At 50.7% G+C, this 14,622-nt stretch overlaps 9 protein-coding genes across 9 annotated transcripts; 4 read left to right on the top strand and 5 right to left on the bottom strand.

Moving 5' to 3' along the window:
- Window positions 1-211: 211 nt before the first annotated feature.
- On the top strand, window positions 212-2,388 carry Aud_004138 (SprT family zinc-dependent metalloprotease; the record flags this gene model as incomplete). The annotated part of the gene is made up of 2 exons (XM_043289080.1): window positions 212-1,233; window positions 1,305-2,388. 2 exons carry the CDS (start codon window positions 212-214, stop codon window positions 2,386-2,388), a joined length of 2,106 nt encoding a protein of 701 aa, XP_043145015.1.
- A 712-nt stretch (window positions 2,389-3,100) lies between these two features.
- On the bottom strand, window positions 3,101-3,854 carry mog1 (Ran GTPase-binding protein MOG1; the record flags this gene model as incomplete). Its single annotated transcript, XM_043289079.1, has 2 exons — window positions 3,101-3,710; window positions 3,778-3,854. The coding sequence occupies 2 exons, from the start codon at window positions 3,852-3,854 to the stop codon at window positions 3,101-3,103; spliced, it is 687 nt and encodes a 228-aa protein (XP_043145014.1).
- Window positions 3,855-4,406: 552 nt separating this feature from the next.
- Aud_004136 (NYN domain-containing protein) lies at window positions 4,407-5,969 on the bottom strand (the record flags this gene model as incomplete). The annotated part of the gene is made up of 2 exons (XM_043289078.1): window positions 4,407-5,027; window positions 5,085-5,969. 2 exons carry the CDS (start codon window positions 5,967-5,969, stop codon window positions 4,407-4,409), a joined length of 1,506 nt encoding a protein of 501 aa, XP_043145013.1.
- Window positions 5,970-6,935: 966 nt separating this feature from the next.
- Window positions 6,936-7,322, top strand: Aud_004135 (heat shock 9/12 family protein; the record flags this gene model as incomplete). The annotated part of the gene is made up of 3 exons (XM_043289077.1): window positions 6,936-6,969; window positions 7,028-7,220; window positions 7,280-7,322. The coding sequence occupies 3 exons, from the start codon at window positions 6,936-6,938 to the stop codon at window positions 7,320-7,322; spliced, it is 270 nt and encodes an 89-aa protein (XP_043145012.1).
- A 174-nt stretch (window positions 7,323-7,496) lies between these two features.
- Window positions 7,497-8,357, bottom strand: Aud_004134 (uncharacterized protein; the record flags this gene model as incomplete). Its single annotated transcript, XM_043289076.1, has 1 exon — window positions 7,497-8,357. The coding sequence occupies one exon, from the start codon at window positions 8,355-8,357 to the stop codon at window positions 7,497-7,499; it is 861 nt and encodes a 286-aa protein (XP_043145011.1).
- Window positions 8,358-8,636: 279 nt separating this feature from the next.
- cog6 (Golgi transport complex subunit COG6) lies at window positions 8,637-10,969 on the top strand (the record flags this gene model as incomplete). Its single annotated transcript, XM_043289075.1, has 2 exons — window positions 8,637-8,933; window positions 9,008-10,969. 2 exons carry the CDS (start codon window positions 8,637-8,639, stop codon window positions 10,967-10,969), a joined length of 2,259 nt encoding a protein of 752 aa, XP_043145010.1.
- Window positions 10,970-11,152: 183 nt separating this feature from the next.
- Window positions 11,153-12,444, bottom strand: Aud_004132 (Nif3-like dinuclear metal center hexameric protein; the record flags this gene model as incomplete). Its single annotated transcript, XM_043289074.1, has 4 exons — window positions 11,153-12,018; window positions 12,087-12,212; window positions 12,270-12,313; window positions 12,389-12,444. 4 exons carry the CDS (start codon window positions 12,442-12,444, stop codon window positions 11,153-11,155), a joined length of 1,092 nt encoding a protein of 363 aa, XP_043145009.1.
- Window positions 12,445-12,898: 454 nt separating this feature from the next.
- Window positions 12,899-13,379, top strand: Aud_004131 (BolA family protein; the record flags this gene model as incomplete). Its single annotated transcript, XM_043289073.1, has 2 exons — window positions 12,899-13,115; window positions 13,198-13,379. 2 exons carry the CDS (start codon window positions 12,899-12,901, stop codon window positions 13,377-13,379), a joined length of 399 nt encoding a protein of 132 aa, XP_043145008.1.
- A 220-nt stretch (window positions 13,380-13,599) lies between these two features.
- Aud_004130 (peroxiredoxin family protein) lies at window positions 13,600-14,454 on the bottom strand (the record flags this gene model as incomplete). The annotated part of the gene is made up of 5 exons (XM_043289072.1): window positions 13,600-13,628; window positions 13,690-13,855; window positions 13,915-13,960; window positions 14,041-14,140; window positions 14,247-14,454. 5 exons carry the CDS (start codon window positions 14,452-14,454, stop codon window positions 13,600-13,602), a joined length of 549 nt encoding a protein of 182 aa, XP_043145007.1.
- Between the last annotated feature and the right edge of the window lie 168 nt (window positions 14,455-14,622).

Below are 14,622 nucleotides of genomic sequence, written 5' to 3'. Positions count from 1 at the left end.
CCAACTTCCAACTTTATACTCGGACTATCAACATGAGACCATCTGACCAGCAAACAAATGTATATACATTATTCTCGTCCACAACAATAAAGCAAAGCGATAGAAGGCCTATATCGTCTTCGCCACCCTAATTCTCTCTCGTAGTCGCACTCGGAGACGCAGGACAAACTGCGCAACACCCAGAGGGAAGCCGCGGGACGTGCAACAAATCATGGCAAGACTCAACGCAACGCCAGCGAAGCAGACAACTGCTCGGAAATTGACGAAATTATCCGAGAAGAAGGAACCACACACTTCTGTCCGACGCATATTCAAAGAGTGGTCACCAACAACAGAGGCTGAAGATGACAGGGAGGAACAGCGGAGAATAGCAACCGAAGCATGGGCCAAAGAGAGATCTTATGGATTTGGAGGAAGACCACCGCTGGGAAGAAGCCGATCACAACGGGAGAAGAAGACGACTTTAGCAGCGAACTTCAACATACTTCCCGATAGTGACGGGTCGAGCGACGTGGACCAGGACTATAGATCCTCCACGAGCTCTGCCCGCGAGGAGACAATCAAGACAACAGTCCCGCTGAAGCAAGCACACGTCAACTCACTCCTGCTCCCACTGTCGCAACAACCACGAAACCGACCAACTCAAAAACTGGAAACATATGACTATGCGAAGGAGAATGACCCCATCGACGGGGAGGAGGAGGAAAATGCACCGACAATATCCAGGCATTCATCCAATGCCTCTTCGCGATATTCGCCAACGAGGAGGAATGCCCGCCAGGACATGGAAGAGAAGGAGGGAAACCTCCGATTTCTAAGTTATCGCCAGTCACAAGAGACTAATTCAGAAGACGAAGAGGGAGACAACAGCTTTAGTTCTCTGGATGATTTCATAGTCAGTGACAATGAAGAGCTGAGCTACCACGAGACATCTGCAGACGAACTAGAGGAGGAAGTGATGCCGAACAAGATTTCTCCCCCCAGACCAAGGCGAAGGTTGTTAAGAGGCATACGACCAAACCCAGAAGCAAGGCTCAAGGAGGCTTTGATGAACCCTTCATACAACGATGACCTCTGCTTAGAACCATCTCTGCCACCTACAATGACGATAACATCCTCCCAGCTAAAACCAAAACCTGAGAAATCACACGTGAAAAATCCCAAAATTACCAAAGACATGCAAATCACGAACCTGGAGGACTCTGATTCTGACGTCCAGCTTCAAAGGGACAGGTGAGTGGGTTTCAGGCAATCCTTAGGCCATTATATCACTTGTCTGTTGCACGCTGCTAATATCCCACAAGCACTGCAGCGGATACTGATTCACCCACAAAGAAATCAGCTGTTTCTTTGGCTGTTCTAGAAACACCACCTCCCAGTCCTTCTAAAAGCTTTCTCCAGTCACCAACGAAGGGCACGATCTGCATACCGCCAACCCCGTACCGCGAGAGCGTCGATGCTTTCTGGAGCCAAGAGGCCACCAATGACTGGATCGACCAACATTCTCCGCGCAAGGAAGAAAAGAAATTAGAGAAGTATCTACGAGAATTCGAGGAGTCAGATGGTGATACCAACTCTGAAAACATGCGAAGACCCCGTGGAAGGCATATAGAGCCCAAAACTCCAAGCAAGACTGCACTGAAGAGAGCGGAGACAGAGAAGAAGAAAGCTGCTCTGGCACGCAAGAAGTCGTTCGACAACAAGAAGGCGCAAATCGCTGATGAGTTTCTCAAGGTACTAGATGATGCCGTTTCTGGAGGCCAAATCCAAAAACTCGCAGAAGCAACGGGCGGGGTCCGGATCATCTGGAGCAAAAACCTGCTGACTACCGCCGGACGTGCTAACTGGAAACGCGAGAAGATTGGCAAAGAGTCTCGAGCATCAGAAAGCGGATCTGAACCGTCAACGCTGATCAAGCAGCATGCTACAATTGAGCTTGCAGAGCGCATCATCGACAGCGAGGATCGATTGATCAACACAGTGGCACATGAGTACTGCCATCTGGCGAACTACATGATTTCAAACATCCACAACAATCCCCATGGGGCAAGCTTTAAGCTATGGGGTCGCAAATGCAAAGAATCCTTGAAAGATCATCCTGTGTACGGCGGAAGAGTTGAAGTGACGACGAAGCACAGCTACCAGATAGATTACAAATATATCTGGAGCTGCGTTGATTGTGGTCAGAACTATGGCCGGCATTCCAAGAGCATTGACACAGCCAAATCTCGCTGTGGTGCGTGCAAAGGCCTTTTGCAGCAAATCAAGCCGAAGCCGAGAAACGTCTCACCCAGAAAAAAGCAACCAACTCCTCCGTCAGAGCGGTGCGAAAAGAAATCAGTGGAGGATATGGCGAAAGTGTTTGGCGAAGTCAGCTTGCATAGTTAGAGAACAGAAGTGAAGGTTTGACTAGCCTGCTGTCTATCCCTCTGGAAACGTTTGTCTCTCCTTCAAAGTTACAGGATCTAGTCATTTTTCTGGCATATACAGCGCTCCTTATGATGACCTGATGAAATTTTCTCATAACTACTTTGATGTCTCTCTTCTTCTTACTTCCAGGAGTCCATCAACAATCTCTTGAAAACCGATAAAAGCAAGCGACCTTATTTCGATGGTGATAATGTAGAGGCAGCATCTGACACTATACATACAAAACATCATTCCATATATATCTCAAATGAGCGGGCCTGGAGACCGTGAGGGAGGAAGAAAGGAGAGCGTTCGAGGGGATGCTTCGGTCGATGTTGGCCTTCCGGCCAGAGGAAAGGGCAACAGCACAACAGGTACTGCACTCAGAATGGATGAAGGGCTGGGGACTACCGGCTCTGGAACAGAGTTGGAGTACCATTGATTCGTAGGAAAGCTAAACAAAAAGTACAAGGCTGAGTCCTGAACCAGCATTAGAAAAGAGGAAACATCTGCCCGTAAATTAGAGTATATTGATATTCTATAACCATTCTTGCTCTAGACAAATTGTTCTTAGTAATAGGGTTCCTGAAGCAATCAAAGAGTGTAGGCAATGACACCAGTTTCCAGACTGTAATCGTTTCCCCAGCTCTTCTGCACCAATGACCAGTCCCTACTCATCCCATCCAAGTCCCTAAGCGAACAATCCCCAGTCCTTAACCTCTAAAGTCTGCAGCAACCGATCAATAGCCTCGGTAGCCACTTCCTCCTCCTTCGACAAACCCCGCGGATCCCCAGACGAATCAAACTCATCATGCGGCACGTTAAAGAAAACGAGCAGATCCGACTCCTGCGCCTCCAGCCGCACAAGCAGGTAATGCACCGTCACGCGCGACGTCTGCGGCCCATCCGCACTAGATCCCGCCGCCGCACCCCCGACCGAAACAGGAATCCTCCCCGTATTGGTATCCCTCCGCTGCCGCTTCAGCGTCGTCATCTGCACTACACCCTTGTACGCATGTGCGCGCGCAGAGGCAGGTATCTTGGCTAGGGTTACCGCCGTTGCGGGGATGATCACCTGCATCGTGTCGTCTTCGTCGCACAAGTCGCGGAGGTGGTACATGACGGCTGCTTTGTCGATTGTCTCGTGGGTGGCGGGGATGCCGCCGCGGACGGCGGCCTGCGCGTCCAGCGTTGATAGGGCCTGCTCTTGCGTGACGCGCTGGTTGACTTCGACGATGAAGCTGGAGAGAGTGGTGGGGGAGAGGAAGAGTTCTTGGTGATCTGGGATCTCACGGAGGGAGCTGGTTGCACTAAATGTTAACTTGGGTGTCTTTTGAAGAGCAGAAATGTGTGATATACTATACTGACCTTCCGTCTACCCAGCCTTCGGGGATGATGCCCTGAATCGCGCCGCCGTAGAAAGCCTGCTCAGTAAAGGTAGCCATATCGTCTTGTTTGCACGTAATGATTTTCTTTCTTCAACGCGGGGAAGCTGTCGGAGATAATCGAAGATCGGGGGCCAACGCAATATTCAAAGGGCGAGGCGAAGGTGATCTGGGTGAGCTCAGTTAGCCAAGATAAGCGTATTGGAAGCTACCTCAGAGCTATTTATCATCCCATTTCTCAGTGTTTCTGTTGTTTCGATACTGTTGACTGCGGTGGACGGTCTTCCGCCGCAGAAATGACGTCCGCCTTCAGTCGTGACTGGAGGGGTCCCCGTTCGTCTGATTGGTCGGATTTGACTTCTATGAGTGCTTGAACTGCGGGATCAGTGTTTACAAATGCTTAGTGGAGGACAGTATCCCTAAAGCACAAGCTGGAGCCTAAATGGTAGTAGATGCCTACCTTGCTATTTTGCGCAAGATCAACTGTAGAAAGACGGTCGTCGGTCCTCCGGTTGCAGCCTCCAAGATCGCGGATTGCTTGGCGTTGAGGGTAGTTCTCTACAAGATAGAAGAAAAATGCACGGGGATAGCCCATACAAATATCATTGTTCTTCACATGTCTAACAGCTCTTCACTGAACTCATCCAATGGAATAAACCTAAATTGCTTCCCCCACTTCGCGCGAAATTCCTTTCGACGATAGGCGAAGCTCGTCACTTGCGAGAAACTCACAAGTTCGATGTTCCATCCTCGCTGCAGTGCTCGCTCCACCATCTTCATAAAGCCTCCTGAAAACTCAGCTTCCGCTGCGTCCCCTGTGGCTAGAACAATAGTCGCCGGTTCATCGGTATCCACCAGACTCTCTAGGATCTTCAGGTGCAGAATTTCGTCCACTCCCTGTTCAACCCATCGCTCCTCCGGCGCATCGTTCGTTTCAGAACCGCTGCCTCCTTCCTGAGAGCTGACTCGGGGATTCTTCCGATGCTTCAACTGACGACGAGTCATATGTTTCACCTTGTGAACCCGATCCAATATATTGGCCTCGTAGCCCAGCCTTTGACTTTCGTCAATGGCTGCAAATCGATCAGAGCCAACCAAGACTCTCTTGGCAGCGGGGCGGCCTCGCTCGAGAATCAAAGAGAAGTTCTGAAACGAGAGGGGTAGACGCCGAATGCGAGTCTTCACAGGAATCTTGCGAGCTAACTTCACGGAGTCATGAAAGCCAACCATAATCTGTCATAGGCGAAGTTAGTAACGATCATGGAAATGATGGTGGTACCGAATACTCACGTTGGACATATCAACAAAAATATGGATGGGACGAGACGCCTGACTGTTCGGTTTACTGCTTGGAGACCGGCCAACTTGAGCCACGGCTTCCGCGTACTCGGGAAATTTCTTTAGGAGTTTGGTAAGAAGGCCAACTCTTCGGTCTGCAGCCGATTTATACGCAATGGGCTGCACACGAATAGGACCAGTAGGCAAGCTCTTGATAGTTTCAGCTGTCAGGGACCCTTCCAGCTCATCAAAAGAGGATGGCGGAGTGTCGCACGGCTCAGCATTGGACGCCGGCGTGCAGACTTGAGAGGGAATGAAAGACACGGCACCCCGATTTTTCAACAAGGGTGGGTCAAAGACAGTGAAGTTGCCGTCGGACTCTGCTTCCGCACTACTCTCCGACGAGCTAACATCAGAAACTTTCGATTGAGGGTTCTGACAAGCTGCGCTGTTTCCTGCTACAGCTCTCTTTTTAAGAAGTTGAGCTTCAGAGGCATTTGAACTAAGGATCGGCCTAGGGGCAGCCCGAGACGTATGTTCGATAGTATGTTCGGCAGATTTTGCTGTGGCTATAGGTCTCTTGAGGATCTGAATAGGCTTGCATTTCTGAGGCTGTTCAGCACAAGTAGCCCTAGGAGGCTGAGACTCTTCTGTCTTCACGCCTGGGGAACTACCGCGGCCAAGGAGATCCCAGAGAGAGCCAAAATCACCTAGCCTCGGATAGCTACCGCTCGAATCGTTGGCAGTTTTCTTGGTGTCGTCTTTCTCGAAGGTAGCAGACAAATTGGTGTGGCCAACCACATGGGATTGCTCACGCCCGTTGTACGCAGGTGAATGTAGCAGATTCAACACCGGAGTGAAGTCCCAGTTCGAAGCTGTCTCAGCAGACGATGGCATTGACAACTAACGCGATGTTTTGAGTTGATATGTATCGTTAAGAGTTGTGGAAGTGTCAAGGCGCTTGATAATGCGGGGTCACGAGGAATCACAAAGAACGATAAGCCAAACTGGAGCGACAATAAGATCAGAAATGACTAGAGATGACAAGATGATAAAGAAAAACAAGATGTAAAGGTGGAACAGATCACCATGGTCGTCGATACAATCGCACAAGACAACGTTGCTGCCAGAAGCATTGAAGGAAACGTAGATAATGGAGAAGGGCAGATCGGGCATACACCACATGATGACCCTTGCTGATGACTCGATGGGTGGCGATTATTCTGTCAGTTCCCACCGCCTTCTCTATCGCCTCAATCAAAAGCTCTTTTCCATAAACGGTATAGCCTTTCCGGAGGCCGCAATGACAGATAACCCGGTGCAAACATTGCTGCAAACGGCCAAGAATCTTGCTAACCATATATGGCTAGCCGTTAATCATCCGGACGTCATAGATATGGTTCAACCATATTACCGGCTCTGATGGTTGTGGCTTAAGATTCAACGTCAGAGCTTCCAAGCCTCATGATGGCCGCGCAAGAGTCAGGGACATTTTTCGTAATTGTGACGTTTGATGAATCATATGTCATGTCCGAGGCACAGGGCTCGGTGACGGCCAGTTGCGGGGTATCTATGGGTCTTTCCAAGCACTTGTGAATCATGATAGAGTGTGGTACCTGGGCTAGTCGCAATTCTGGTTACGGATATCGCAAGATACAGGTTGCTCAAACGACGTCATTGAAGCTATCAAGTTTCAGGGGTCCAGAAATGGCGGGCAGAGAAAGATATAAAGGTCTCGTTCGACCAGTGTAGAGCTCCTTCATCATCAACAACAATCAACAACATTCCAAACAATCCACAAGCAAGCAAACACTTTTCGAATTTCAAACAATCTTACTTTCTCCTTATCAAACCATCTTCAAAATGTCTGACGCCGGTCGCAAGGATTTCTCTACCAGTATGTGATATGCACTCATACCGTGCAACCATTGTACAGTACACTAACAGATGTGCAGAGGCCAAGGAGGAGATCACTCCTGACTCCACCAAGTCCACCCAGCAGAAGGTCAAGGAGAGCGTTACTGACACCGGCGACCGTGTCGCTCGTGGTCTGCAGACCGACGGGAGCAAGTCCGGCCCTCAGGAGGCTTTCGACAAGACTCAGCGTTCCCATGACAACCACGCCCACGGCGGTGCCAGCGGATCCATGTGAGTATTCTCCGAACAGACCTAGTCTTTGCAGCAAGTTCTGACTTGTCTTCGTGCAGCGGTGACAAGGTCAAGAACGCCGTCGGCCTTGGCAACCACTAGATATGCTGTGTTGGAAGCGAACGGATAGCTTGCGGCAGCTTGATATCATGATTCCATTATGAGTTCACGATACCACTTCGGAAACCATGTCTTCATACCCTCTGTCATTATTAGTTACGAATGATATGTCTCCCATGATTGAAAGTCGCTCACATGCGCGCCTCTATTCGTAGTTCATCTCTTCTCCACTAAACTCTCAAACATCGAGTCCCGTCGCTCAATGAGCTGGTTCAATTCTCGCTCGAGCTGCCTGTACTGTGCCCGGGCGCCCTGAATGTCCTTCGGCAGATCATGGAACATTTTTAATCGGTGGTCCAAACTCTGGATAATGTCTTCGAGTTGGCTTATTTGCGTCTCTTCTATGACCAAGTCTTCAATCGTAGGACCTTTGCTGCTGTTTCTTCCCAGAGTTGCTAACCTATCTTGGTATTCACTAAGTTTTCCAGTGAGAATTTTGGTATTCCTCGACCACTCAGCGGTCTGAGCTGGGAGGTCTGCAGGTACTTCGAATGCAGGATCGGACTTGAGTTGATCAAGTCGTTCCTGTAGAGCGGCCACTTCTCTTTCCAGATGTTTTTGTAGCATGTCAATCTTAGAGATTTCCTCCTGAGCATCAAATTCCTCTACCGTGAGCTCAATGATCGACTGACCAAGGTCTTTGGTCCGTGTGCGTAGAGCCCCCAGGACAGCAGTCGTCTCCGCCAAATCGTCGAGGTCTCGTTTTCCATTCTCACCGAGACAAAGCTCCAGCTCATCCAGCAGTTCTTTCTTCTGTTTATCCCCAGCTTCCTCCCGCGCTTTGAACTCCCGAATCGCTTCCTCGCGCGCACGGTGGAGCAATGCGGCCTCTTCGTCCGCTGCGTCGTTAGCAGCAGCAAGAGCTAAAAGTGTACGCAAAGTGTCTTCATTCCGTTCAAAATTCGGTACCGGATTCGGTGAGTATTGGCGACTTAGCCAGGAATTCACATATGCCCAGTCTTTGGCCTGAATGGCTGCTTGACGTGCCTTTGCGGGGGAAAGGAGCGGGCTGTCCATCGCGAGTGCGGTCCAACTAAACTCCTGACTGGTATGAAGAGAAGCAAAATTGTAAACCGGAATACAGCGAGCAATTCCCGCGGGTAATTGAGCTTTATCAATTATGCCACCGGCATTTCCATAGAATCGGCTCAAGATGGCTTTGCGATGGTTGATGTGAACTGAAATCGGGGACCGGGGATTGTTGTGATTCCGACTCCCCGCCTTCGCTGTAGTGACCTCCTGAGAACATCATCCCCCGACAGCTCGCCCGTCTGACCATTAGTCGGATAGCCCACCATGGAAAGCTACTTTCCTCCGGGAGCTACAGCTAACCACTCGTCCATACGTGCTCCTTCCCCAGCCTCCACTCCGTTATCGCCGCCTACACAGCGATCGAATGCCTTGTCAAACCGACTGACAAGTGTACTGTCGGCCTCCTACGCGGATTCCGATATACGCGATGCGCTGGAGACGCTCAGTCTTCGGGGCGTACACAACACTGCGGAGACACGAAGGCAGCTGCGCTTAGATGTGCAAAAAGAAGTGGTGGAATGCAATGCAGAAATCGTGCGGGATTTCGGCAAGGTTGCGGAGGTGAGCTGTTTCGCATCTTGGGCGGCACAAGAGCGGCATTTGAGACGGGTAGCTAATATAGCACAAAATGGTAGCAATTGCAAAGGATCGGGACCGTGATCTCAAGCCTGAATCAAACGTGTGAAGAAATGCGGCAGCACATTGTCCGAGCCAAACAGGACACGGCACCAGTCATCGAGGAAGCATCTGCACTGATGAACCAGAAGAAGGAATCGGAGACAAAACAACAACTTCTCGATGCATTCGTGAAGCACTTCGTCGTCTCAGACGATGATCTACTTGTTCTCACATCGGCAGAGGAACCAATTGAAGACCGCTTTTTCGATGTTCTTGACCGGGTAAAACAGGTGCACCATGATTGCGAAGTCCTACTAGGAGGGGAGAATCAAAGGCTGGGCCTGGAATTGATGGAGAAGAGCTCCAGGAATCTGAATTCCGCATACCAGAAACTCTTCAGATGGACACAGAAGGAGTTTAAGTCGCTAAATCTCGAAGATCCGCGAATCAGCAGTTCAATCAGGCGCGCTTTGCGCGTCCTTGCCGAGCGACCGAGCCTCTTTCATAGCTGCTTGGACTTCTTCGCCGACGCACGGGATTATGTCCTGTCCGACGCCTTTCACTATGCCCTAACCGATGCCGTCTCCGGCACCGGGGGGGACCGCAACGTGAAACCGATTGAGTTTTCTGCTCATGACCCTTTGCGGTATGTCGGCGATATGCTGGCATGGGTCCACTCTACGACTGTATCCGAGAGAGAGGCTTTGGAAGCTTTGTTCGTGGCAGATGGAGAGGAAATCGCCAAAGGGATCCAGGCTGGCCTGAGCAGCGAACCCTGGTCTCGTATTGATGAGGGAGAAGAGGTTTCCTTTGATGGTCAGAAAGCCCTTAGCGACCTCGTGAATCGTGATCTAGTCGGAGTGTCTCGAGCTTTACGGCAGCGCGTTGAATTGGTGATCCAGGGCCACGATGAGCCTGTAACTTGCTACAGAGTTGTTCACTTGCTTTCGTTCTATCGAGCAACATTTTCCCGACTACTGGGAACGAAATCCAATTTGGCGGACATGATGCAGACACTAGAGAACTTCACATTCGCCCGCTTCGAAAGTATCATGCGCGAGCAAGTCAATATACTCTCTAACGATCATTCTGCCTTGGCTCCACCGGACGACCTTTCCGCACCCGAGTTCTTCCTTGATGCCTTGGAAGAACTGACCTCCCTCATGAAGACCCATGACGCTTCACTCGGGGCAGAAGATGCGAAAACCGAAATCACAGCGGATAATAAATTCACCCCCGTCCTCCGTGTCGCGTTTGACCCTTTCCTGGAACTGGCCAAATCTTCAGCGGCCGAGCTCCCTGACGGAACAGCCCGAGCTATCTACACCACCAACGTTCTCCTAACGGCGCGCTCATCGATCTCTGCCTTTTCATTCGCAAGTGCAACACATCTAAATCCTATCTCTACAGCACTATCTAGCCTGCGGATGGAATTGCTTGAAATCCAACACCGCTATCTACTCGATGCTTCTGGCCTAGGCATCTTGTTGGCTGCCCTCGAGCCTTTCTCGCCATCCTCAACAACTCGAAAACCAGAATCCCAAGAAAAAGATGGCCAAGCGCCACCGCAGGCTGATAAGCAACCCACGGACATCGCCGAGATAGCTGACCTTCCCGCCTTCCAGCCAGAAGCCCTCATCGCCGTCAGCCAACAACTTGATGACTTCCTTCCCTCGGCCCTGATGGATGCTACGGATAATTTGAAGCACCTGCAGAGCGCCAGTTTCGTTCAGAGTGTTACGGAAGAAGCGGTCGAGGCTTTCTGCCGCGATTTTGAATTTGTGGAGGGCATGATTATCGGCGCGGACGAAGCTAGAGGTAGAGTCGACATTAAACGGACGGAGGATGGCAGTGACGCTGGTGTTGATGATGAGGTTGTCACTGAGAGCGGAAAGGTACCTGATGGTGACGAGCAGGAATCGGGACTTAGGAGGCTCTTCCCTCGTACTACGGGCGAGATCCGGGTGTTGCTGAGCTGATATCACACCATGAGACTGCTCTAGTCATGCATTATGGCGGTAAAGTTGTGTACATAGGTCCTTCATCTAGATATTTATCTGCTGGAACCTAGTTCTTGATGATTTTTGCTTTGTGCCTCTAATAGTGCTAAGGGCACATTACACCGGCGCAATATATATACTTCATAGCGATGTAAAAAGTGATTACGCCCGTCGGATCATAATACCGTAAGGGTCTCGATCGCGTTCACTTACGTCGACAGCACAACTAGGGTCCTTGTAGACCTCCTCATAACTCCCAATCACGCTTGCCCCTCCTTCCTTAAAAGTCTCCTCCAAAGCCTTCAGCCCTTCTTCGCGTTGGGTCTCCCATTCCTCCTTGAGGGTAGCTGCTAACTTCTGACGCATGACAGCATGCAAGTACCCCCTTTCTGTATTAGAATGGGCGAGCGCAATGACAACTGAGCCACGCTCAATGGCCGACAGCGCTTCATGGTGACTCAACTCGCCTGTGAACAGAAGATCTGGCAGGCTGCTAGAACTCATAAGGATACTAGATCCAGATCCCGGGCAGATACCGATGGTGCGGATCTTAATTAGATCGACCGGGACAGTCTGTGGGATCGCGATCGGGATACCGCCAGGGTGCCCGACGCCTTGTGCTATGCGGTCGACGATGGTGGTCAGAGGCTGGGGTGTCTCGAAGGTGACGAGACGGCCCATACCAGCTGATTCCATACCTTCAGGCACTGGGGTTGGTGATGGATGGATCGTGCTTCGGGTGTGGGGGGCTGAGGAGGAGGGGGAGATGGATGCTGGCCGAGGTTGGGGATAAGTTGGCTGGGAGTAGTGCTGGGAGGAGGACGCAGAGGGAGAGGGAGAAGCGTCGGTAGATGGAGCAATTGCGCCGGTAACGACGTCGCAAAGCCAGTCTGCCATTCCACCGGGGGTAGCGTCCACAGCTGTATGCGGCGAGTACACGCTGATGCCCTCCGAGGCGAGCCGCAGCAGTGTCTGTTGCTGTGTGTCATTGAGAGTGAGGGACTTCAGTCCTCGAAAGATGATGGGGTCTTCGTCGCGAAAAAGTTGGTTAGCAAATACGCTGGTAGCCAGCAGACGATGTCGGCACAATGCATACGGTAGGCCACAACCACTGAATCCTTCCGCTTGATAGCCTCATCTGCCACAGCCTTTGTGAGGTCAATGGTCAGAAGCGCAGAATTCTTCTGCCGCCGAGCGGGATGGAAGGGAGCTTCAAGAAGCACTGGGTGAGAATTGTATGAGCACTTGGAACACTATGGCATAATACAGGTAATCTCACAGCCAGTGTTGTCAAAGCTCTTGTCTGCTAATGACTCCGGATAGCTGTAGCAGAGTTAGCAAAAAGCAATTGAGAAGAGACCGCCAGTGATGGTAGGATGAAGTAAGGTGAAGGCATACAGCTTCTTCATAGAGCTCACAACGGCCCGAGTGAAAGGTGACGAGGTGGTTGACATTGTTGAGAGCCGGCGCAGTGCTACTCGTGACAGAGAACTCATGAAAGGTTGCGATAATACTCAGCAAGTGATGTTGTGCAACAGCATATGTAGGTATGTCTGAAAAAGATAATCATAGCAGCAGCGATAAGAGAGGGGATAGCTTGCGCCACGCTGATAGATACTACATCAGCCACAGCATGCAGGTGATCAGATAAAACCCAGCATACAGACTAGTCAAGCCACATACTGTAATTTACGCCGTCACACATTCCCGACCGGATCCATGAGTTACGGATTCCGTCATTCATCTTCCGTGGATTGATAATATCTGATCGACTACTTCAGTATCACTTATCGGTTTTTCTGAGCTGTTTGCTAAATCTATTAGTTACGCATCACCGCCTTGGCTTGCGCATCAAAGGAAGACCCTCGCTGACTCCTCTGTTACTTAAAAGCCTGACAGCCACGCTTGATGTACTCCCGTACCACCACTTGGTTAAGCAGAAGCTGCCGGTACCTTCTCCGCACCCCCATTCGCCAGAATTCGCCCTTTTCGATTACTGCACGCTCCTTCGCGGCTATCAACGCAGCAATGGCGGACGCAACGTCAAGTGTGACACCAGAGCTACTGAAGAGTAAACTGGTTGAACAACTTCAGGCACAGGTTGTGGAGATTGAGGATTTGTCTGGTGTGTAAAATCTGCGACGCTGGCCTGCAGTATGGATATACTTGACTGAGGGGTGTCTAACTTCTTTTTTCTCCTGTCATAGGTGGCTGCGGACAGGCTTTCCAGGCGATTATTGTTTCTCCGCAGTTTGAGAAGAAGAACATGCTTGCGCGCCATCGGTTGGTGAACTCGGTCTTGAAGTCTGAGATTGCTGCTATCCACGCCTGGACACCCAAGTGTTACACCCCCGAGCAATGGCAGGCCCTGCAGCAAGGAAGCGCTTGAATCGGCAATATACCAAGATTATGACTACGTCGCTTGGGCTACGGGCGAGTTAGGTCGATTGAAACGTTGTATATTCCAGATGCTTTTATCGCATTTTGCTATCGAACAATCAGGCGCTATGGGATACATCGCCTCTGACTATAGACTACATAATGGGGATTACCATCCTACCATCAGCAGGATAACACAAATCACAGTATGAATTTCTTGATACCTACGTTTAGCCCAACACCTTCTCTGCCGCCGAGACTACATTCCATGTGTTAGTAGATTTTCTGGCAGCCAAGAAAATAGTAGGAACTATGCATACCGTTGACACCGGTGTTATCGGGCTCGATATAAGCCTCCTTAACCTTTCCATCCTCAACGACAAGCGCATAGCGCTTGCTTCTGTGGTTCCCAAAGATTGAGCTGCTGTCGAAGGTGACGTCGAGCGCCTCCGAAAACTTGCCGGTCGGGTCGCCCAGAAAGCGGATCTATCTCCTTTTTAGCGTCCATTGATTTGTAGATTCGCAGTGTTGTGGGGAAGGCTTACACCACTCTTGCCGGTGGCATCAAGGGAAACGCCCCAGGCCTTCATCCTATTATGACTCGGTAAGCTGCGGTCACTGAAACCTCAGGCATTTGGAGGCTCCTTAACGATCAACCATCGGCGACTTACACAAAGGGGTCATTGACCGAGACCACGAAGACCTGGCCGGCTTCCTTGAGCTTGGGGTGGTTGATATATCCAGGCACGTGAGAGCTAGAGCAAGCGGGGCCTTTTATTTCGAGTCAATTAGCATTTGTCTTTTTCTGTCATTGATGTCACGTCGGATGGGAGGCTTATGAGACGGAGGGCTTCAAGGCTGGGGGCCGCGAACGTACTGAAAGCAGCAGGGACACCGACAATAACCCCCTTTCCCTTGAGCTCCTTCGCAAGATTGATTTTGTTTCCAGGTGAACTCTCGACCAGCACGTCAAGATCTGGAATGGCGTCTCCCTTTTGGACGAAGGCTGGCGCGGTGCTGTGAAACAGCGCCCTCCGGGGCATGGCGCGAGGGGCGCTGGTAGCGAGGCGACGGACAGCGAACATCTTTATGAGAAGACGAATTGTTGAGCTCAAAGTGTACTTAGCAGCGGCTATGAAATATGTAAATATGCCAATTCAATTGACAGATAATGGTCCCCGAGGAAGAGGATGAAGTGATGGATGCGTAGGAAGGTTTGTGTACATTGCGCGTCGTTGGGGCTAGAGAGCACG

The sequence above is a fragment of the Aspergillus udagawae genome, assembly GCF_001078395.1.
Source record: "Aspergillus udagawae IFM 46973 DNA, scaffold_3, whole genome shotgun sequence".
Classification (NCBI taxonomy): domain Eukaryota; kingdom Fungi; phylum Ascomycota; class Eurotiomycetes; order Eurotiales; family Aspergillaceae; genus Aspergillus; species Aspergillus udagawae.
The sequence above is the reverse complement of the archived record's forward strand: the minus strand, read 5'-3'. Positions and strand labels throughout refer to the sequence as shown.